The sequence below is a fragment of the Rhagoletis zephyria genome, unplaced genomic scaffold, assembly GCF_001687245.7.
Source record: "Rhagoletis zephyria isolate East Lansing unplaced genomic scaffold, Rhagoletis_zephyria_1.1 Rzeph_scaffold_01058, whole genome shotgun sequence".
Lineage (NCBI taxonomy): Eukaryota > Metazoa > Arthropoda > Insecta > Diptera > Tephritidae > Rhagoletis > Rhagoletis zephyria.
In genome coordinates, this window is record NW_016158142.1 from 4,912 (window position 1) to 30,157 (window position 25,246).

The 25,246-nt window shown below is 38.3% G+C and overlaps 1 protein-coding gene across 1 annotated transcript in view; it reads left to right on the forward strand.

Moving 5' to 3' along the window:
- Nucleotides 1–4,896: 4,896 nt before the first annotated feature.
- The window catches only part of LOC108362633 (ER degradation-enhancing alpha-mannosidase-like protein 3), a gene marked incomplete at its 5' end in the record, with an annotated part of 106,862 nt that continues 86,512 nt past the window's right edge, over nucleotides 4,897–25,246 (forward strand). Inside the window, 3 exons of the mRNA XM_017615691.1 lie at nucleotides 4,897–5,359; nucleotides 5,420–6,214; nucleotides 6,580–6,842. Of these exons, the coding sequence (XP_017471180.1) occupies nucleotides 4,897–5,359; nucleotides 5,420–6,214; nucleotides 6,580–6,842 (1,521 nt within the window). The remainder of the gene's footprint in view (nucleotides 5,360–5,419; nucleotides 6,215–6,579; nucleotides 6,843–25,246) is intronic.

Here is a 25,246-nt window from a genome sequence, read left to right on the forward strand (position 1 = left end):
ACTAGTGTATTTAAGCATATTTTTAAGCATATATTTAGTGTAGAGACAGAAATATCCAATCAGCTGTTCAATCAACACCACCTTGTATTGATGCGCCTTGGTTTTATTCATACGGCCCAATGAGTTTATAAAATATGTAAATTTATTCAATATAAAACACCTTATGTAGAGCCTAAATGAATCTGAAATATTTTAGAAAATGAAATGTCATTTGAATAATAATATCAGGACTCCGTCTAACTTTTCCGGTATTTTTTCTGAATTTAATTTTATGAACAGCTGTATCTGATTGGTTAAAGGTGCGTACTACCTCTCCGTATGGCCTGATTCGATCCGTGGCCCGAGCAATATCTAAATTAAAAAAGGTTTTTTTAATGGTCGCTCCTCGACAGAAAAAGATTCTAATAAGAAAACGAAAATTTTAACTTTTTGTGTTGTATGTATATTTGGAGCTTTTCGGCCGTTGAATTTAAAGCAAAATCGTTGATTTTTCTTTTTTGCCTCCTAAGCGTTTCGCCACATTATTGTGTCTTCTTCAGGGAGTCTATTTATTTTTACAAGAAAACATAATTAACAAACATGTATACAAAAACATCCCAGCTGTTCGTCTATTACTCGCTATTATTGCTGTGTATGCGCAATTTATGTTGTCCACATCTTCTTTATAATTCTTTGTACAGTGTATTTGTTGCTTTATCCGAAGCCCTTCTAATGTCATCCTTTTCTATGTTTTTCTCTTGATGTCTATTACTCTTGTATTATCGAAGTCCGCTGTGTGCTTTTTGCCAGGTGCTGGGCTAATGCAGTTGTCATCTTTCTATTTTTCGCGTCTGTTTTATGCTCGTTGATTCTGACTCCTAAAACTCGCTTCGTCGTTCATATGTATATATACTTTGCTGCAGCGTTCGTTTCTTTGTCGATGCATATCATCTCATATATGAAGTTGTGTTGTTGTTCTTTGTTTATTTTGTCTTGTTTTGGTAAAAATTATGTTGAGTGTGCCATGCGGTCGATGCACATAACTTATTGTTTGGTTGTTTATAAATTTGCCTAGCGATATTGTTGTTCGCGCTTTCTATTTTGTTAATTGTTGTTGCTAAAAGTCTTTCTATGAGCGCGCTAGAGTATCCATTTTTGTATAAGATGGTTTTAATTTTCTTGTTGTTCTCTCTTCTGAGTTCCTGGTCGCTGAGTTTATAATTTTTTTCAATTAGGTTCATGCCATTCTGATTCCATGGATGATTTGAATGAAAATGTATCATCCTGGATGAGGCCACAGCTTTTGAATACCAGTTCAGTTTAATCTGGTTATTGTCTCGATGGATTTCCACATCTAGGAAGGCTAACCTCTTATATTTTTCCTCTTCTGTTGTGAATTTAATTTTTGTATTTCAGCCGAAAGCCTATGTAGCTAGTGCTGCGTTCTTTAGTTTGTATAATAATATTGTATTTTATTATATAAGCTTTGTTAAAATAAAAAAAAAAATAAAAAATAAAAATAATTTTTGTATGCTGTGCGTTAAATGTTTTGAGTATAACCTCCACGTCCGTGTTCTTTATTATGGCAAAAATATCATCTACATATTTTTTTTTATGTATTTTATATGTATGCCCTTAGATCTAAGTTCAGCGATACTATCGTCCAGTATTTTGCCTAAGACAACATCGGCTACGGTTGGGGATAAAGGGTTCCCCATCCGCATTCCATAGTACCAAGTTGGAGGGAGTTTTTATGTTGTAGCTTTCTGAGACTATATTTTTTAATGTTTTCCCCATAAATTTGGCGAGGTTGTAGCATGGAACGTTGACTGACGATGAAATAAGTCTAAGTGGAATCTTTAGCCTTTCGAACTTGATTTTTTTTCTCATTAAAAATACGTACAAAATATGGGGTTACAGCCAGATTTCTATCGAAAGACACTTATAAAACAAATTTGTGTATTAAAATCCCAAATAGTGTACTTTGAGAGTTTGACAATGCTAGGTGATTCCTTTATGAACTGAGCAAATTTATACAAAGCCCTCATATCATAAATATTCAAATCCAAAACAATCTACGTGAAGAGCCTTTACATACTATTTCTCCTTTGAATAGATAAAGATCATACAAAACACCGGTAATTTCCAAGTCTAAAAAGTCTACGCGAAGAGCACTGAGTATAAACAGGTCTGCGAGATTTAACTTTATTTTCCTTCTTCCAATAATTATGTTATTTCTTGAATATCTAGGTATGTTTAATTAAAATACAGCCTCGTTCATTTCTAGCACATCGAGGTTTATTTTTTTATTGATGGTATGTATATTTAAGAATTGTTAATAATTTTCATGAAAGTAATCAAACTAGAATTACAATTTTTCTTAAAAAAAACATAACCCTAAAGAGACTAAGTAAATCACAAAGACTTATGGAAATTCCAAGTCAACCAGTAATACGCGGTAACACTAAGAAAAATGAAAAAAGTGAATAAAGAAATTTTCACGGAACATTTATCTATGTGATATAAAAGTATTCATTATCTTTTTCAACATGAATCCGACGAAGCGGAACAATTAATCTACACAGAAAAATTTATAGAGGTATAAATATATCTTTAAAACAAAGCATTGTTCTTATCTAGCGAAATACGAAATAGTATGACTGAACAGTATTTATGGTCTTTTTTTCTAAAAATCTACATTTATAGAAGTATATAAATTTGCTTGCTGCTAACTCTGAATGGAAAAAATGTATAGATATCTAAAACTTAAAATTTGCACTTATGATGAATTGGAGTCTTATAAAAATATGTATACATACAGGGCCTTATAAAACTCTTTTAGAAGGGTTATTACATTGAAAAGAGGAAAACGACATAAATTGAAATATGCCCTAATTGTCTATATTTCAGCAGTAACCTCTTTTTAAAGGACTACAATTCATTAACCTGTGGGAAAATAGTAAAAAAATCAAAAGAAGTTGTAATTTTTGTCTATGGAAACTTATTTCATGCATAATTACTTTACACCAGACACAAAGAGATGTCCCACCAGTCACAACTTTAAATATTTTTTAATATTTCTATGAACATTATATAAACCTCATTTTTATTGAAAACAAAAGCATATAATTCATATTTTACAACACAAATACATCGTTCGTGAAAATTAAGTGTTTTGGCTAAAATTCAACTTTGAGTGCACAAGGGTAAAATAGAGTTCTTTTCAGTGTCCCGCCAGTCACACTAATTCAAATGACAGTTCCATAAAACTAAGAAATCGTTTGCTACTTTTGTTAAAGCAATTTTATACATTAGTTATCGTTCTATGTTAAAAAATATCTTTCGCTGTTGTATAAGTTCCGACGACATAGTTAAAATTCACAATTGATCACATTCTGGAGTAAAATGTCCCACTAGTCACAATGGAATGGCCCAGAATATATCGTCACTAAACACACTCAAGTCGCGCTAGTATTTTAACAAAAAAAAAAAAAAGCGCAAACAAAATTTACAAAAAAAGACGCTTAAGAAAAACTTCGGAGAAGAAAGACGCGTAGACATAGAATTATACCTGGCTAAGGACTGTCATTTCAGCATCATTCCCCAAAAACTCTTTGGGTAATTTACATACTGTTACACCCGCAAACAGTTGACCACGAAAATAAGCTTACGCGTCTTCGCCGCCAACTATGTTAAGAATCTTTCATCGCTGAAGTTTTTTTTCGCGGTCAACTTTCGAGCTCGCGCCTTTATTCGTGTCTAGTGACGATTTGTTCTTTATTAAGGGCCTTATAAAACCCTTATAAAAGCACAGTCTACGAGTAGAGTCTTACAAAACCTTTATAAAACCGGTTGTTCTTCACACTTAGACAAAAAATATATAACGGTAAGAATGGCTCATGTATGTGATATCGTCACTAGACACGAATAAAGGCGCGACCTCAAAAGTTGACCGCGAAAAAAGGAGCATAATAAAAACTTCAGCGAAGAAAGTCTCTTAACATAGTTTAGAAAGAATACCCCATATATCGAGCCCTAACCGCGAAAAAAACGTAACCGCCAAAAAGCAAATTTTACAGGAGAGAAATTTTTTTGTTTTTTTCTTAATCCGTTTAGAAAATATCTTTGAAATTCTAAATGTTAGACTACAGTTCAATACAAGTCATAGACTAATTTTTATCTTCATTTAACTTAATTTGTAGGCGAAATTAGTGAATTTGGCGCTTACGTTAATTTCGCTGTAACCATGGCAGGCTACTAGACAAACATTTGGCGCTTAGGTTAATTGAATTTCCCCAAAAAACTTTGAAAAAACTTATTTTATTTTCTTTTTTGTACACATTGACATATATAAAAACATAAATAAATGTATAAAAATATATATTTAAAGTCAGTATTTACAGGTCACAACTAGCTTCCATGTTGCTTACTTTATTTTTACGGTAACTCAAAACAGCAGATGTCGCTTACGATAAAATTGAAAGTCGTATATCTCTGTGACTATGACGATTGACGATACAATTTTTTAACAGTTGACTTGTTATCGGTTTAAGAACAATTCTACATCAAAAAACTAATTTCGAAAAATATGTCGCTTACGTTAATTTCGCGGTTACGGCTCGATATATTTACAGTGTTTTTTTTTGGTGACTGTCGACCGTCTGTAGACGGTCCTTTACCTTTATTTTTTCATATATATACATTTTTGATCAAACAGAAGAAGAAAACATACCTCTTTGTCTACAGACGGTCAAATTGTTTTTACATCCAGCGTACAGCTAAATTGAAAGTGAGTTTGAAACATTGCTCAGAGTTGCCTAACTACCAACAACTAGAATTATGGGGGATTTAAGATGATTCTTAAAAAGAAAACGGTTAGAGGATTAAGGACTAGTGACGCATGCAAATTATAAGCAGTACACATGCAAGCTTACAACAATTTGCTATTTTAACTTTTTCAGCTTTTCTATGACTTTGGTTGATTCCCTTGACACACTAGTGCTGTTGGGAGATTTTGATGAATTTGAACGAGCCGTTAAATTAGTAATACAGGACGTACGATTCGACAACGATATAGTAGTTTCCGTTTTCGAGACAAATATACGCATGGTTGGGGGTTTACTATCGGCACATGTTTTGACGGACCATATACAGAAGAATAATGGTGTTATGCTGTGGTACAAAGGAGAAATGCTAGAGATGGCTCGTGATTTGGCATATCGCCTATTACCGGCATTTAACACATCAACAGGAATTCCGCATGCAAGGGTCAATTTACGCAACGGCATGAAAGATGAGCAGTTAAGAAAATCAAGGGAAACATGTACGGCATGTGCGGGTACTATTCTACTAGAATTCGCTGCGTTATCTCGATTATCTGGTAAGTAGATATGTGTTGTGTTTAACTTTTTTCATCAATTTATATTCGATATGTTCAAAGGTGATCCTGTATTTGAAGCACGTGCTCACACTGCCATGGACGCGCTTTGGAAGCTGCGGCATAGAGGCTCTGATTTAATGGGCACTGTACTTAATGTACATTCTGGGGATTGGGTACGTCGTGATTCGGGAGTTGGAGCTGGTATTGATTCATACTATGAGTATTTATTCAAATCATACGTTTTATTGGGCGATGACAAATACTTAGCGCGTTTCAACCGTCATTACAATGCAGTTATGAAATATGTTAGCGAAGGTCCAATGCTGTTGGATGTACTCATGCATAGACCTCATGCAAAGTCACGCAATTTCATGGATTCATTATTGGCATTTTGGCCTGGCCTTCAAGTGCTATCGGGAGACATAAAACCAGCTGTACAAACACATGAAATGCTTTACCAAGTAATGCAAATGCACACGTTCATTCCAGAAGCATTTACAGTTGATTTTCAAATTCACTGGGGACAACACCATCTGCGGCCTGAGTTTATTGAATCCACATACTTTCTTTATAGAGCAACTGGAGACCACCATTACTTACAAGTTGGCAAAAAGGCGTTAAAGGCACTGCAGAAATACGCAAAAGTTCCTTGTGGATATGCGGCTGTAAATGATGTTCGCACCGGAAAACATGAGGATCGGATGGATTCCTTTGTACTCTCTGAAACATTCAAATACTTGTTTCTGTTATTTTCAGATCCTCAAGATTTAGTAGTTAATGTCGACGAGTTTGTCTTTACTACAGAAGCGCATTTATTACCACTAACTATCGCACAACTGGGAAACACAACATTTAGTATGTTTTTACATTAATACATATCGTCATTTAAAGTACAAAACCGCGTATCGTCATTCTGCAAAACCGCGTAACTGACACTGGCTGCCAAAAATTGGATTTGATCACACAAGCTCTTGGCTCAATCCTTATCCATTCGTCCTGAAATATACTATCCAGAAATGCGATTGCTTTTTAAAAGAGAGAACCAATTTGAAATATGAGTGTTTTTACGCTCTAGAAAATAATTTCTACAACTTCACATACGCGGTTTTGCATTTTGCTGATACGCGGTTTTGCATTTTGTTGATACGCGGTTTTGCACTTTAAACGGCGATATATATTTACTTGGCAATTAAAAATTGTAATTTTCAAAAAAATTATAGGTCTAAGGCAAACTGATGAACATAACGTTCTAGACTTTATGCGTACATGTCCCAACTCTAATAAATTTTTTCCGGAAAAATTACGTAAACCATTGCGCAACTTAATTTCGGGTTCCTGTCCCCGAGTACCCACTGGAAAGCGACTACGTGCTTTGGAATTTCAAGCGAGTAATCCTGACCATTTGCGGGCTATTTACGACATGGGTATTACCATGGTGTCCTTAGGTGATGGCAAGGTGCGCCTCTTTCATAGTTTCTATAACGTAAGTTTTCTTTTGGCCTTTTTTATTTTAATAATTCAATCGATTCTGGATAGTGAGACCGTTTAAAGGAAGTAACTCAAAAATATTTCAAAATCTAAGAAAAATGGTAATATGTCAACATATTTCTTATGCGAATATAAATCCGAATTGGGAAAAGTGTTTATTTCGCAAAAGCATTATGGTCCAAATGTAGTACACCGCTTTAAAATAATAGAAGATCCATGAACGAGGAATTAAAATAACTTCCTCTTTATTTTCGGTTTGGACTGAACTAAAATAAATAACTTTTTGATACTGATGGAAAGGGGAGATATATGTCTACATGCTGAAAGCACATATTTTTTGAGTATGTAGAATGTAGAATCATATTCAACAACTTCATTGAGCTTTAGGCCGTTTTTAATGAAAATTAGTGCGGAAAAACAACAATAATTTATGCAGAGGTAGAAGTTATGGCTGCTATTTCGGAGATTACCTCATCTCCTCATTAGACTTTTTCATCGCGGTCACTGGGAGATGAACCAGCGACCTCGAATTACAAAGCCTATATGGTCTATCCACTGAGCTAAGTTCGCCACGTAAAACGGCCTCTAGCTCAATAAAATTGTTGAATATAATTGTTATAAGGCCATAAATAACAAAAAAAAGGACAAGTATTTAGGATCGCTAAAAATTATTGGAAATAAATCCTGCTAATTCCAAAAAGATTTATTTCTTTCAATGAAAAGTTGCTAATTCCATAAATGCGTGATTTAGTACAAATGACCTACAGAACACTCCACGCGAAATTCAACGAATTTTTTTAAGTTTGGCAACAAATTTCCCACGTTATTGGTTGGGAGTCTACTTCAGCACACCATGGATGTATAGCTGAACGTGGGCATTATCATAGAGGTGTGAATCGACAGGATTCCTCCAGGTGACTTTTCCACGTTTTACCAAAGACATTGCCAGAGCGCTGCTAAGGCTTTGGAGGTATTTTGATCAACGTGAGACTTCCAGTAAAGATTACACCTAAATACTTTACCTATGAAGAAATTTGAATTGTTACTCCATTAAGGGCAGGGGGAAGAAGACCGTCAGACCTTCTCCTTCTAGTGAAGAGCACAACATTAGTTTTGGTTGGGTCATCAGCCGTGCATTAGACTCGAGTTGCGCATGCTATCGAAGGTGGAGTTGTAAAAAGCGCCCCCAACGTCTACAAACAAGCCCAAGGCGATCTATTTCTCAGTGATGGCATTACTAACTCTGGTAGCCAGATTTTGCGGAGCCGTCATATAAGATTTCCCCGCCTGATAGTCATGTTGATGCCGGGGTAGAACGTGTAACGAAAGCGCCTCCATACGAGTGCCCAATTCAACCAATGTCTCCTGAAATTTTAGCAAGAGGGACATCATGCTAATGGTCCTAAAGGTTTTAAGGTTAGTATAGGCGTTCATGGTCATGGTAATACAACGTCTTATAGTCTCCACGGTTAATCTTAATTTCTGGTATTTTCTAATGAAAATGCTTACAACAGATGTTGATTTACTTAGTATAAAAACTGCTGTTGTTGTTGTAGCGGCTACTAAGCCCCGCTCGGGTCGGCTTGTCCGTCAACGTTGCCGTCAGCCTCAGCTAAGGGGAGGCCCAGGAAGTGTGCAACTTGCACCGGGTCTGTCCATAGGAACAGGGGCGCTAGCTGGGTGGGGTTTTGGGGGCATGCGAAAAGGTGCCGTGAGTCATGTGGCGACTCTCCGCAGGGCGCGCACTCATTGGGTATATCTGCATTCACTCTGCTGAGGTATTGGTTTAGCCCAGACATGGGTACATTTGCCCGTAGTGGCTTTTTTGCCCACACGAGCAAGCGAGCCCATTTCTCGGGCTACATGAGGGGTAAATCACGGGCAAATATGAAGAGGGCAACGAATCTTACTAATACATGTATACCAATGATAGCTACTGCACACGCATACTGGAGTAAAAAGGCCCGCTCTCCCAAACGTACGCCACATACACTCCTCGTCATTTGAATATCTCAACCNATAATTTTTATTTACATACATATGTGCCTAATTGTTTGTTTTTTATGTTTTGTTTTCAATAAACACCAGACTCCCTGACAAGGTACATTAAACAGGTAGTATCAGTAGAGCAAAAACAACATTTGCGTGTATTTTGTTGTTGCTTCTGGTATCGAAAGTGTCAAAAACTGTTCTGAATTTTTTCTTCTAAATCAAAGCGTGCCATGTGAAATACAAAAAATTATAAAAAATAAAAAATTGAAATTGGAAAAAATAAAAATTGATGCAACTTTCTTTCCTAGTAAATTTGTTTGCTTCTCGAAGCATTGATCCATCCTTTGCAAGGCCCAGTAATCAGCGGTCGTGCTGCTGAGTTGGGCGAACGTTCCAAAAGCTGCTATTCAATCGCTTGTTTTGTATGGAAAAAGGTTTCACATGCAAATGGATTTTAACAATTCAGAATTTTTGTGAAAAAAAATTAAAAATATTTGACATTTTCGAGACCAAATAATTTGAAAATAAATCAAATCAGCTGCTCTACTGATACTACCTGTTCAATGTACCTTGGCTCAACCTTTTAATTCTTATTATTTACATTTTTCCTTTTGTTTATTTAATATTCATTACATCCGATTTTAAAACTTTATACAGATTTAAGAAAAATGTCAACAAAGGGGTCGAATAAAGTGCAAGTTTCAAGTGTCTGTAAAATCGCGTTGATTTTTGAAATTTTTTTTTGGTGAGGGTGCTGCGCATTTTCTTTCATACAAAGCATGCTCGACAAAATTTTTATATGGAATAAAATGCGCAGCACCGTCAATAAAAAAAAAATTTTTAAATCAGCGCTATTTTACTTGAAACTTGCACTTTATTATACTATTATAATGGGCTACAAAACTGCTTATCCGAAATTTTTCTAAAAATATTATTAACTTATTCACGGCAGGCCGTTATAATGGCATACTCATTTGTTGGCATTTTTTAAGAATTGTTTCCAGCTCAAGAAAAACGAAAAAATCATATAAAATGCTGCCCAAGAAATGGAAAAGAAATTTTCTTTTTAAGTTTTAATTTGTAAAAAATTTTAAAATTGCATTTACCCGTAAAATATGCAATATTTTTACAAAAAATTAATATTAAATGAACAAAAGGAAAACTGTAAACTAAGGATTAAAAGGGTGCGTAATTCAAATGACGACCCTACAAGAATTGGGTTATGGAAACTACACAATCTCATTTATCTTTCTAACACATTGCAAATTTTGCGTTGGTTCAAAACGTTGGTTCAAAAGAGACCATTAAATAACGCCATAAGTTGAAAGAAGATAAAAAATCACATGTATACATTTGTTTTCATAATTTTTTGCACATTGGCCTTAAAAACGTGATGGGAGTGTTTGATGGACATTTCCATCACCATTGAGTTACACATGATTAATCAAATGACTACCACTGTTCTTGTAGGGGAGGAGTGTATATGAGCACTTCTCTCACCCCCCGTATCGCGACCAGCCTCCCAAGGCACATGAACGTACTCCAACTCAACTGCAACGGACTCCAGAGCAAGATTAAGGAGATAGCAGTCTTCATGGGTCGGCACGGCATATTGATAGCTGCGGTCCAAGAAACGAAGTTGCACAGCAACCCAACTCTGTTGGGTTGCGCCGCCTACAATGTGCTCCGTAAAGATCGCGAGCGAGATAATGGTGGAGGACTAGCGTTCATTCTACACCACACAGTGCAGTATCGGCTAATCGAAGAAGACATCGACCCAAGGGACACTACCCTAGAATGTCAGGGCATAGCTGTCCGGTCAGGCGATGTCGAGCTCGAAATATTTAACGTGTACATACCCCCTGTCACCTGCTGCCCGGCTGGATATCTCCCTGACATAGGTGCGCTACTCAGAGGCGAAAACCGATTGGTAGTAGGTGACTTCAATGCGCACCACGATCTTTGGCACTCAAGCCTGGCCAATGATCGGAGGGGAAACAGTTTGGCTGAGCAGATAGACGATTCGACATTCTGCACCATGAACGACGACGCCCCCACCAGGATTGTGGGCAGCTGCAGCAGCTCGCCAGACCTAACAATTGCTAGCGCTGGTCTGATAAATAGCATATCATGGCGCCCTATGCTAACGTTAGCATCAGACCATCTGCCCATAATCATCTCGATCAATAAGCCCACCGACTTTGCTCCCGCGGATCACCGAACCTACACCAACTTCAACAAAGCTGATTGGAACGGCTTCGCGGAAGTTACCGAGAGCAGCTTCGCCGCCCTCCCCACACCCACAGACGTACATGCTGGCGAACGCCAGTTCCGCAAGGTAGTCACAGCCACAGCAGCTCGCTTCATACCATCCGGACGCATCGCGGAAGTCCGCCCAAATTTCCCGGCTGAAGCAGCTGTACTAGCAAATGAGCGTGACCACCTACGCCAGGTCGACCCCGGGGACCCTCGCTTGAGGGAACTTAATTTGGAGATTCGGCAACTGGTTAATCAACACAAGCGGACAAAGTGGGAAGAGCACTTGAAGGCCTGTAACTTCACCTCTGGTGTGAGTAAGCTCTGGTCAACCGTGAGGTCCTTGTCCAACCCGACGAAGCGTGATGACAGAGTGGAAATTTCATTCGAAGGTCACGCCTCATCGGACCCGAAGAAATGCGCGAACTATTTCAGTCGGCAATTCACACTGCATCCTTCGGTAGCCAAGGCCAAACGTCGAGTGACCAGGAGGCTGCACAAACTGCCCAAAAACGATGCACCACTTGTTTTCACCAGCGGTGAAGTGAAGGGGGCCATCGGGAAGGCGAAAGCCTCCAAAGCCATTGGACCCGACGGAATCTATATGCTGATGTTGAAAAATTTGGGGCCTGTGGGGGTAGAATACCTCACGGAGGTCCTCAATTTGTCTATGACCACTCTCATCATTCCTGATGTGTGGAAATCAGGGAGAGTGGTCCCACTGCTGAAACCGGGGAAGCCCGCCAACAGAGGAGACTCTTATCGCCCGATAACGCTCCTTTCCCCGGTTGCGAAGACACTTGAGGCCCTGCTGCTCCCATACTTCACCTGCCACCTAACCCCAGCGAAACATCAGCATGGCTTCCGTAAAGTGCACAGCACAACAACAGCACTTAACGCCATATACACCCAGATAACTCGTGGCCTAAATCGAAACCGCCCCTGTGAGAGAACTGTCCTAGTAGCGCTGGACTTGTCAAAGGCACCGTCTGTCATTCCACGCTGCTAGAAGACATTGAGGGCTCCTCTCTCCCACAGGGACAGAAGCGATGGTCAGCGAATTATATGAGTGGTCGGCAATCATCAGTAATCTTCAGAGATCAAACCTCGAAACCAAGAAGAATAAAACAAGGGGTTCCACAAGGTGGTGTTCTCTCCCCCTTACTTTTTAACTTCTATATCTCGAAACTCCCCCAGCCCCCTGAAGGAGTTTCCCTGATCTCGTACGCTGATGACTGTTCGATTTTGGCGTCTGGGAATGGAATTGATGACCTCTGCTCAAAAGTAAACGGCTATCTCTCCAGCCTTTCTCGCTTCTTCACTGCAAGGAGCCTAACCCTCTCCCCAACGAAATCAACGGCGACCCTCTTCACCACCTGGACGAAGGAGGTCAGGCTTGAATTAGGCATTCACGTCGACGGCACACCCATACCGACGGTGAACAACCCGAAAATTTTAGGGGTTACCATTGATAGCCTGCTCTCTTTCTCCGCGCACACAACCGCAGTTGTCAACAAAGTACAGAGCCGCAACAAGGTCCTCAAGTCGCTCGCCGGCAGCACTTGGGGCAAAGACAAAGAAACGTTGCTGACAACATACAAGGCAATTGGCCGGCCGGTTCTAAATTATGCTGCGCCAGTTTGGACGCCGGGGACTAGTTGGACGCAGGGACGAAGCTACAGACTTGTCAGAACGCCGCACTCCGGACAACGACTGGGTGCCTTCTGATGACGCCTGAGCATCACCTACACAGTGAGGCCCAAGTGCTCCCCGTAAGGGAACACAACAAGATGCTCTGTAAGCAGTTTCTTGTGGGGTGTCACAGAAGTAAACACCGCAACAGACACGTCAGGGGGCACCTATTCATGTACAAGGACGCAGTCCAGACCTACACAGACCAACCACTGGACCCAATGACGTACAGACGAGCGATTAACGACATTTATAGGGAGACTGTCTCCACCTACCTCGACTCCCGGCCTAGGAATGTCGTTATCGGAGCCCAATCACCACCTGTGGAAGAGACGGAGCTTCAGTTACCTAGAGAGACCCGCGTTACCCTGGCTCAGTTACGGTCTGGATATTGTAGCCGCCTAAACAGCTACCTGTCCAGACTCGACCCAAACATCCCAAATGAGTGCCCGGCATGTGGAGACTCCCCCACGACACCAACCACCTCTTCACATGCCAGCTCAATCCGACTCAACTAACACCCCTCTCCCTTTGGTCCGACCCCATCGAAACAGCTCGTTTCCTGGGCCTACCGTTAGTTGAGCTTGACGATAATGATTAAAAGTTGACCCGAAACAGGCGGGGCTTAGTAGTGCCGCTACAACAACAACAACAGCAGTTGTTATCACTACCACAAGTAAACGCGAGCTGACAGCCGGTTCTACGTACCGGAATGACTCGGGTTTTACCCGACCAAGGGCTGTTGTTTCGGCGATCTAACCCCGTTTAGGTCGGCGAAATCCATCATACCTTGTTCGATACTGGGGCCACATCTCCTTCGTACCCTTCTGCTCAGGGCTGGTATAGAGTCTAACCCAGGTCCAGAAATTTACACATGCTGCGTATGCCAGATACGACTGCATACGAACTCCACCTCGGTCAGGTGCAATGCCTGTTACGGGTGGAGTCATCTCCGTACCTGCTCGGGCCTACGTACGCACCGGCAATGGACCACTTCGTTCGCGGCCCCATGCTATGCGAATCGGACCGCCTAAACGATAAACCGCCAATCGCACAGAACCAACGCACCCACACTCCAACACAACACAACTGTAGACATGCAAACAAACAACAGCAACCACACACCGCCGCCGGCAACTCCTAGTCCCTCCGACAAGCTGCTCGGTTTGTCAGTCCAGAATATACCGCAACGTGACATCAGTCAAGTGCAACTCCTGCCTTGGCTGGTGCCACTTTAGGGCATGCTCAGGACTTCGCAACACGCGTGATTGGACGAGTGCCTATGTGGGCCCCTGCTGTGCTTCCCAGTAGCATGCCTCGCCCGCGACGCCGCCCACCACAACCACAAGGCAGCACCTCCGTTTTCAGCACATACAGCAGGGAGCCGGCAGGCAACACAACTCTCTCACACCACGCATCACAATTGGTCTCCAAAGGCACACAAAGGTGCTACAATTTAACTGTAACGGACCTCAGAGCAAGATCGAGGAGATAACTGTCTTCATGGGAAGGCAGGGATTATTGATAGCAGCGGACCAAGAGACAAAGTTACACGGCAATTCAACCTTGTTGAATTGTACCGGATACAACGTGCACCGTCGAGGAGGCTTAGCGTTCATCACGCACCACGCCGTGCAGTATCGTCTTATCGAAGCAGACTCCGACCGCAGGGATACCATCCTAGAACGTCAGGGTATTGTTATCCGGTCAGGCGATGTTGAGCTCGAAATATTTAACGTATATATACCCCCTGTCACCAGCTGCCCGGCAGGATATCACCCTGAAATAGGTGCGCTACTCAGAGGTGAAAACCGTATGGTAGGTGGCGACTTTAACGCGCACCACGATCTTTGGCACACAAGCCTGTCGAATGATCGTAGGGGAACACATCTGGCTGCGCAGATAGATGATTCGACATTCTGCACAATAAACGACGACGCACCCACCAGGATTATGGGCAGCTGCTGCAGCTCGCCAGATCTAACAAGCAAGCAATATACATCAAATAAGCAAGAAATAAATCAAATTTTGCGTTATTGTCGTTTGTGTTATTTCACCCCCTTAAGAATAATTTCCCTTAACATAAATCGTACGGCGGGAATAGCTCCGGGTTGAAACAATTTTATTTCACCTGAGTTCCTCCTAAACAAATAGGTGTAAACTGCAACAATTCTTTGTTAATATCTCGACGCTATTCTTCCTGAAATACTTATAATAAAATTAATATACAACCATCCTAAATATACATACATATATTTTTAAAAGAAATGAACAAGAGTTCAGTTAACTTACATTGTAGGAGTGAATTCATTATTTAAGTAGTTTAACTTTTTAAGAGAAGTGGTGCAAATTCATTCTCTTTAACGCCTCAGCAGAACTTGTTCGGATGGATTTTCGTCCATTTCTGTTTGCCATATCTTAAATATTAGGATGTCTGTTCCAGATGAAAGAGATGCGCAGGATTCGAAGGCGCCTTTCAAAACAATTGATATGTGCATGCAAGAAACGAAAGGCTCTTTCCGAGTTCTTTGTTGATCAAAACCAGTGCTCGAGAACTTGGGTATACTGTAATTTTGAGCAAAAAAAAAACCGACTTAAAAACAAAGTATATATATATATATTTCATGATCCAATGATCGGATCTAAACCAAATTAGTATGGGACCACCTCTGGGACACTACCTTTGCAAAACTACCGTTGCAAAAAGAATTATCAAAATCGGTTGACGTGGTCCAACGTTATGCGGTTACATACATAAAAAAATATATATACAGTATTGGCCAATACAATAGCACCCCCATTTCAAAGTGATATTGTTTGCCACTCATGTTTATTTATTTATTTTTAAGAATTTTCAATTAAAATACAGTTCATTCTCTCACAAAACTCACATAAACTCAAGTTTAAAACTTTTTAAAAGACCGCAAAAAAGTGCAACAAATTTTCACCCAAATTTCAAACTTTTTTCTCAGAAGCGGAAGAATTTTTTTGAATACACAGTTTTATAGCCCATTCAATTTTAGTCTAATAATGTGCAAGTTTCGAGTGGCTAAAAATTATCGTTGATTTTTTAGAATTTTTTCCGCTGAGGATGTTGCGGGTTTCTGCCATATAAAAATAAATTGTGTTTAGTCGTTATATGGAAGCAAATGAGACAAAAAAAATTCTAAAAAATCAACGGTAATCTTTAGCGACTTGAAACTTCCACATTATTGAATGCGTTATAAAACTGTGTACTCAAAAAAATTCTAGAGCTTCTGAGAAAAAAGTTTGAAATTTAAGGGAAAGTTTGTTGCCCTTTTTTGCGGTCTTTTAAAAAGTTTAAAACATTGGTTTATATGGGTTTTGTTAGCGAATGAACTGTATTTTAACTGAAAATTCTTAAAAACAAATAATTAAACATAAGTGGCAAACAATATCGCTTTGAAAGGGGGGTGCTATAGATATGTCCAATACTGTATATTCCGACGAACTGATAACCTCCTCCTTTTTTGGAAGTCGGTTAAAAAGAGGTACCGTAGGAGGGAATGGTGAAGTGTAAACAGCTAGACTCAAGTCCCGTTTCAATCTTCATCCATGGTTCTGAGCAAAATAATAAAGTTTGCAGCAAAATCCATTCTGAAAAGTACTTTTAATCATAAAACTGCTTTAGCAGGAGTTAATGTCTACTCTGAAAATCAGGCTTCTATTAAATACATATCTACAGCGCAACAATACCTAGTCGAAGGTAGCTATTCAAGGAAGAATAGTTCTAAGCGATTTAGCTACGTGATGCACAAAGAATGTAATCTGGGTTCCCGGGCAAAGAAATGTGCCTGGAAACAGCATTGGCACTGAAGGGAACTAATCTATTACTCTTCAATTCTGTCCCAGATGCCGCCAAGCAAATTATTTTCAAACGAACTACATACATAACTATGGCCGGGAGCGGTTTTAATTGAACAAGAAAACTTCAGGTGGCCGAGTTCTTGATTGTCACCCCATTATATCGGAGCTTACTGTATAATTATTTTAACTAATTGTTTTAACAATTCCTTTCTGTAGTCAATACGAAATTAATTGTTTAATATGATTTAAACAAATAAATAAATAACGGAAACTGTTCAATGGAAATACACGAAGCGTTCCCGACTATTGATTTTGTAACGTAGCTTCACTACGCTAAAATACCATACCCAAAATCGCCCTAGCATGCACCGTACACTCAACATAGGTATATATAAGTAAGTGCGTATACATATGTACCAGGGTTGTTGCGAATATTCTCATTCGCATTCGCAACTGCGGAACTTCCGCATTAATTTTAACATTCGCATTCGCTTTCGCATTCGCAATAACCAATGCCGAGCTTTTGCGAATGCAAATGTTGTGCAAGTGCATCGATAAAACGTATATATGGCAAAATGACAAATTGTAGCCAATATTTTTGCCTGTGGTCGTGGGGTATTTGTGTAATAAAACTGGTCAAATATCATATTTATCAACTTTCATAAAATTGTCTTTAAACATATTATTTATAAAGCTATATAACCGAGCTATCAATGGGTGTTCACACAAGTTCCCACTTCTACTTCACCTTTAACGTACGTCAAAGAGAACATAGTCCTTTAAATAACATTTTTTTTTTCTGTGCTTTAAATACCTGCACATTGGAAATAGCTGCTATAACTTCTACCGCTTAGACTTTGTTGCTTTTTCAATTTTTCCTAATAAACAATCGTGGTAGAAAGCTCAATAAAAATATTAAAAATATTAAAAATTACATAATAAATCTTGGTTGCTAACTTATCAACACCTTCATAACACGGCTTATTTTTCAAGAAATATTTCTTCAAAGAGGTATAACTAATTTGTAGGGCCGAGTAGGATCTTCATTCCTTCACCAAAAACTAATTCAAAGGTCCCTTTACGGATCTAAGAAAAGAAAATCCGCCCATACTCGCGCCGGAAAGAGTGGCGGCCATTTTTATTTCACTAGACCAACCTTACCAGTTGTTCCAAATATCATAAAGTATATCAAAATATTAAAGATTAATGTAATTTATTCTATATTTAGCACAATATCATTTATAAGATGTGTCTTAACAAAGCTGAAGTCAATTTCCAAAAATCCAATTACGAATCCAATATGGCTTCCCAAAATTTAAAAAGTTACTGAATTTTCATGAAATTTGGTATTTAGAGGTTCTTAAGTTTGCTCATTACAAATTTCAAACTAGTTTTTGAAATTTTAAAATGAAAAATTGAATAAGGCGTCCGAAATTTCCCAAAATTAAAACCTGAATGACTTTATTCAAGAACGAGAAAACTGAAGTTTTGGAAATGACAAATTTCGTATAAAATAAAAAAATATTTAAAAAAACTGTTTGGGCCTTGATCAAATAGTTTCGGCTGAACATACAGCAGACGACCCCAACTATCCCTAACTTATAAATATAATTACTGCTATTATTTCATAATATTTGGCATCTTGCTGTGAGTGGTCGTGTTTTTGTAGCGCTGCGTTGAATCACGTTTTTAATAGTAATTACCGGGTATTAATTGCATTTAATTGCAATTGGTAAGACTTTGTGCCAATACCAGTGCTGTGGCTGATCATTGCTTCAAGTTTTACATTATATTTCATACCTCCAAATAAGTTTATTCAGCAAACACAAACATGCAAAACCTAAGAAAAAGTGCCCGAAATATTTCCTCTCCACATCAAACTCCAATACCAACCAAAGACCATAACAGTCCAACAACGATGAGTTTGTTGAGAAACTCGAAGCGAAATTAGAAGCATACACGAAGAGCATAATAGCAAAAATAAACGAGAGTGAAGAGTGTGTAATGCAAAAAATCTGTGAAATTTCGGCTGAACTTGCTAACCTCAAATCAACAGTGAAAATAATGGATGATAGAGTGAGTACGCTAGAGCAGCAGCGAGGCGAAAATGAAGAACAAAATAAAAATGTTCACACATTATGCCAGCACGTTGACGAACTGGAGAACGCGTTAGTGTCAACAGATGTAATTATGTATGGTGTCCCGCAAGTTGAAGTGGAGAATTTAGTTTCGATATTCTCTCAACTATGTAAAACAATTAAACTTTCCCAGCTTACCATCCGCTCTTCTTTTCGACTGCGCAAAAACGCTAGCAGTAACAGCAAGCCCTCCCTTATTATTTTCAAACTAAATTCAGCATATGACCGCTCACTTTTGTTTAAGGCGATTGCTGATTTCTTTAAACCCAGCCGTAAATCGCTAACTCTCCACGATATAGGGATCAATGCTGAGGGGAAGTTTTTCGTCCACGAATGTTTAACCAAGAAGAGTCGTGAATTAATACAATATGCAACTAAGCTAAAGAGGCAAAAACGTCTGACGAGTGCATTTACGATTCGTGGGAATATTTATGTGAGAAAATATCCCGGCGGTGAAGCAGTTAAAAGTACTGGATTTTAAAAGCGTCGATCGCGTCGCAGCTGCTATTTAAACCATAAGTATGAGAATCAAAATCAGAATGTTAACCAAACTCGTTTCGCTGTTAGATGTAAATAATTCTAAGATATTCTCTGTCTGTCTCTTGCCTGCCTTCGTTCTTTTTCTATTTATTCTCTTTTCTTCCTACACTCTCCTTGTAAATAGCCGTTTGCAAGCATCTCTTGTATGTAACTGGTATGAACAGTGACGTTAGTGTGCGCACTAACAAAGATAATTTGAGGCTACCTCTTAAATTAACGTGCGAATACCATGATGGGCTCAATATTTGTCACCTTAATGCCAGAAGTCTAACAGTAGATAAACTTGATTTTTCATAATCTGAAAATTGATGTGATTTGTGTAACCGAGACTTGGTTCAAACCAGACATTGAAAATCCAGTCTATGCTCTGCGCGATTTTGCAATGGTAAGAAATGACAGATCGACTGGTTGCCGAGGTGGCGGAATAGCCATTTATTATAAAGCTAGTTTCANGCTCTGTGCGATTTTGCAATGGTAAGAAATGACAGATCGACTGGTTGCCGAGGTGGCGGAATAGCCATTTATTATAAAGCTAGTTTCAATTGCAGACTTTTGTATAAGTCCTCCCGCTCTGATACTGTTGAAAGTATATTTGTTGAATTCAGTGATAACGTACAAAAGTGCCTTGATGTGTGTGTCTACAATCCTCAAATATGTAATGAACTAACTTTTCTATTCACTAAAGTAAATGAATGTCCTTGAGCTATGTGAACGTCCTCATATGTGGTGATTTTAATGTAGATATTTCAATAAACAACACCAGATCAAAGAATTTGTTAAATAACTTTAACGATAGTGGTATTACCGTCGCTAATAAATATGCAACTCGCTTTGCACCGCACTGTAAGCCAAGTATGCTGGATCTCATTGGTGTGAGCATTATTAATAATGTAAAACATATTGATCAATTCCCCCTGTCTGGAGTATCTGACCATGAGTTATTGATCTTATGCTATAATATATAGTTTTGCAAAATAAAGCCAACAACCAACGTTACATATAGAGATTTTAAAAATGTTAATACCACTGCCTTATGTAATGAAAGTTCCTCACTGGACTGGAACTCTTGTTGGCTCCTTTCAAGTGTTGACGATAAATTAGCCCACTTTACAATGCTGGTAAAATATTTGTTTGACAAATATGTTATTCTCCGTAGTCTTAAAATATCGGACAATAGAAAGCCCTGGTTCACTAATAACATTATAACCCTCATTAAGGATCAAAACAGGGCATATAAGTACTGGAAGCGTAATCCCACAGTTGATCGCTGGAATGTCTATAAAAACTTAAGGAATAAAATAACAAAAAACTTGCGTCAAACGAAAAAAAATTACCTTAAAAATAAGTTTAATAATAACGTTTCCTCTAAGGTGTTATGGAAAAGCTTGAACTCATTGGGAGTATGTGCTAAGGAAAAGAAAACTTGCATCATTGATGCAAATGATATGAATTCATATTACATAGGAGAAAATAGACAATCAAACGCATCCTCTTTTGCAGTTAACCAGAGTCTAGTTTGTAATCCTGTCCATGAATTTACGTTTAACACAACTACTGAAGATGAAGTTGTCAAATGCATCTTTGGTGTAAAATCGAATGCCATTGGTGTAGATGGACTTAGCCTACGTTTTTTTAAACTGATCCTCCCTTTTGCTCTTCCCTCACTTACACATGTCAAATTTTCCCTAACCACTTCGACTTTTACAAACCAATGGAAAATTGCAAATGTCATTCCGATCCCAAAAAGCAAGATTTGCGAATCTCCCGTGAACTATAGGCCTATCAGTATTTTACCAGCATTATCAAAAGTGTTTAAAAAATTATTTCCAATCAAATAATATTACACTTAAATAAATACAACCTCTGGAGTGAGTTTCAATCTGGATTTAGATCTGGTCACAGTTGTTCCACAGCCGTGATAAAGGTAATGGACGACATTCGCCCCGCTTTCGATAGCAAATTTTTAACAATTTTGGTACTCTTAGACTTCTCTAAAGCTTTCGATTCCGTCAATCACAATATTCTAGTCTTAAAATTGCAACATTACTTCGGGTTAACTAAAACATCGGTTAAATTAATGGAAAGCTACCTTTCAAATAGACTCCAGCAAGTCCAATGTGGGAACGTGTTTTCTAGTCGCATGATAATCCCGTCAGGAGTTCCTCAAGGATCTATATTGGGCCCTATACTCTTTACCGCTTTCATTAATGACATAGTTCACTGCTGTCAAAATGCGTCTATACACCTTTACGCTGATGATACTCAAATTTATTATTCACGCTGATGATACTCAGATTGCCAAATTACCTTTATTTAAACGCAGCCAAAACACAGGTACTTCCAATATCGCACGATGCTTTCGACTTTACTAACTTATCGCCTATCATTCTGGAAGACTCGGAAATCCAATTTCGACCAGTAGTAACCTACCTAGGATTTAAAATTAACACTAACCTTACTTGCACGGATCACATAAGTTATAGCGTATCAAAAATATATTACACGTTAAGAAATCTGTGGCATACTTGCTACTGCCTACCAACTAATACAAAACTTAAATTAGTGAAATCTCTCATCGTTCCTCAAATAACCTACTTTGAATCGGTATATTGCAAGCTAAGTTACGAATCTAAAAATAAACTAAATTTAGCTTTAAATAATACTGCTAGATTCATATATTGTAAAAGAAAGTTTGACCACATTTCGCCGTACACTAAAAACATTCTCGGTTTCAGCTTTGAAAATTACTTAAAGGTCCGAAATATTTTATTTATTTTCAAAATAATTAGATATCGCCAACCAGACTCCCTTTTTAGAAAATTAACTTTTGTTCAGTCCTCTCGCACTTATAATATTATAGTCCCAAAATATAAAACATTAACGGCCTCCAGACTGTTCTTTGTTAGTGCCATCAGACAATGGAATTCGCTACCAATTTCTGTTAAAAGCATTAAAGCAGAGAGATGTTTCAAAACGGCAATTACATATATATTTACTTAGTAACCTATGTGCCTCCCTCTCTTAACTTCTTCATCTTTAGTAATTCATTTTACCTATTCTTATCCTGTACTAAAGATTATGATATATTACTGTTAGGTTAAGTCTAAAGTAAGTTTAAGATCTGTAATTTAAATGTTAAATTTGTGCAATGAAAAGACTATATGTCTTACCGTACATCTGTCACAAATAAAATAATAATTAAATAATAATTCTTTCGTATATAAAAGATTAAATTTTGCTAAAAAAATATATTTTGTTACTTAACTGAAAATGGCAGTTTATTTGACAGTTGTCAACCAAAAAAGTCTGAAAGTGTTACAGAACTCGAGATCAGTGAGGCTGAAAAGATAGTCGTAAACTCTTAAGGTTTTAATTTGACGTAAATTCGTGACTAACGTGTCTAAAACCCTTATCAGTAGCATCTTAAAAAGTATTAGCCTATTGTGAGAAAAATTAACAGCTGTAAATTCTCCAAGTTTTAATTTGACATAAAATTTTTGATCAACAGGTCTTAAAACCTAATCAGTGGAAATTTTAAAAACATTGTCTTATTTTAAGAAAAACTTACAGTCCATTTGACAGCTGTCAACTGTCAAGGTTTTAATTTGACATAAAATTCGTGATCAGCTTGTCAAAAAACCTAATCAGTGGTGTTTTCAAAATAATTTTCTTAATTTTAGAAAAATTGGCAGTTGATTTGACAGCTCTCAACTGTCAAACTATAAATTTTATGGCATATTCGGATTTAGCATTACAATAATACTACGATCCCGCAGTTTTATTATAATCGTAAAAGCCTTTCTAGTTCGCGTAAAACATGCCTTCTCCGACCACTGTGTGGCGCAGCAAACGCGTATAAACTCCGCAAACACACCAAATCAGACAACCATGCGCGCTAACATATCGAGGAAATTCGCTACATACTGGTACGCAAAAACACAAATTCGAAATGGTTCCGCTCACTTCTCCAACAACTCCTGTAAAACACAAGCTAAAGCTGCCAACATGACTTTCCTCCTCGCGGAGACTGACTGGTTGGAAAAGGCTGTAGGGCTTCATGCAGCACTCCAAAACCTTTTTGACACGGTCTCAGTAGGCAGGGGGCGCGATCCGTTGGGCCTACCCCATATCCGACCTGCCCTTAAGATACCGCGTGGTTAGCGGGCGCTGTGAGGGGTAAAACCGCCCCTTGCAGCGCCAAGCGTCCACGAATATATATACGGGGGATTAGGCAGCCTTCAGGCGACTTGGGGACCGCACTAATGATCAGTTGTCCGTAGGTCACCATTTTGGGCCGCCAACACCGCCAGCCTCACAGAGGACCGCTATCCGTACTCGCTGTCATCCAGGGCCGACGCCACCGTCTTCGTCACTTCATTCATTTATGAGATTTATCGCGATCGATAATATTCCAAATCAATTTTTGCATTCTTTTATCGCGAGTGAAAAATGCAAACAAATTTATCATCTCTCACATTCGGAATGCGATCGAAAAAAGCAAAGAAATTTCCTCTCACTCGAATATGAGGAGTCCGAGCATTGCCGATGTCGGCCTCTCATAAATGAGAAAAACGATGCAAATAATCCATTCGCGATCACTCACATTATCGCGAAAAATTTTCAACGACGTTGTATGGGAGATATTTTTCGCGTTTGTTTTGGGTATGCATTTTGTTATGCATATAGCATACATACTTCCTACTAATATTATAAATGTGAAAGTTTGTATGTTTGGATGTTTGGGAAATCATCACGCGGAAACGACTGAACGGATTTGTATGAAATTTGGTACGCAAATAGCTTATGGGCCGGATTGGTTAATAGGCTATTTTTTTAAGAGTTTAAAAAAGTTTAATTTATTTAATATGCGGGAACGACTGATTGGATTTGCATGAAAATTTCCACAAAGATAGCTTATGACCTAGGTTGGAAAATAGGCTACTTTTCTTAAGAGTTGCCACCTGTTAAAAAAGTTTCATTACATTAATATGCGGAAACGACTGAATGGATTTGCATGAAATTTTGCAAGCAGATAGCTTATGACCTACAGTGGAAAATAGGCTAATTTTTTGGAAGAGTTGCCACCTGGTAAAAAAGTTTAATTTAATTAATACGCGGAAATGACTAAACGGATTTGCATGAAATTTTGCACACAGATAGCTTATGACCTAGGTTAGAAAGTAGGCTACTTTTTTAAGAGTTGCCACCTGTTAGAAATGTTTAATTTAATTAATACGCGGAAATGAGTGAACTGATTTGCATGGAAGTTTTCACACAGATAGCTTATGAGCTAGGTTGAAAAATAGGCTACCTTTTTTAAGAGTTACCACCTGCTAAAAAAGTTTAATTAAATTAATACGCGGAAAAGTCTGAACGGATTTGCGTGAAATTTTGCAAGCAGATAGCTTATGACCTACAGTGGAAAATAGCTTATTTTTTGGAAGAGTTGCCACCTGTTAAAAAACTTTTAATTAAATTAATGCGCGGAAAAGACAACAGATTTGCATGACATTTTGCACAGAGATAGCTTATGACCTATGTTGGAAAATAGGCTACTTTTCTTAAGAGTTGCCACCTGTTAAAAAACTTTTAATTAAATTAATGCGCGGAAAAGACAACAGATTTGCATGACATTTTGCACAGAGATAGCTTATGACCTACAGTGGAAAATAGCTTATTTTTTGGAAGAGTTGCCACCTGTTAAAAAACTTTTAATTAAATTAATGCGCGGAAAAGACAACAGATTTGCATGACATTTTGCACAGAGATAGCTTATGACCTACAGTGGAAAATAGCTTATTTTTTGGAAGAGTTGCCACCTGTTAAAAAACTTTTAATTAAATTAATGCGCGGAAAAGACAACAGATTTGCATGACATTTTGCACAGAGATAGCTTAGGACCTATGTTGGAAAATAGGCTACTATTTTAAGAGTTATCACGCATTAGGAAGGT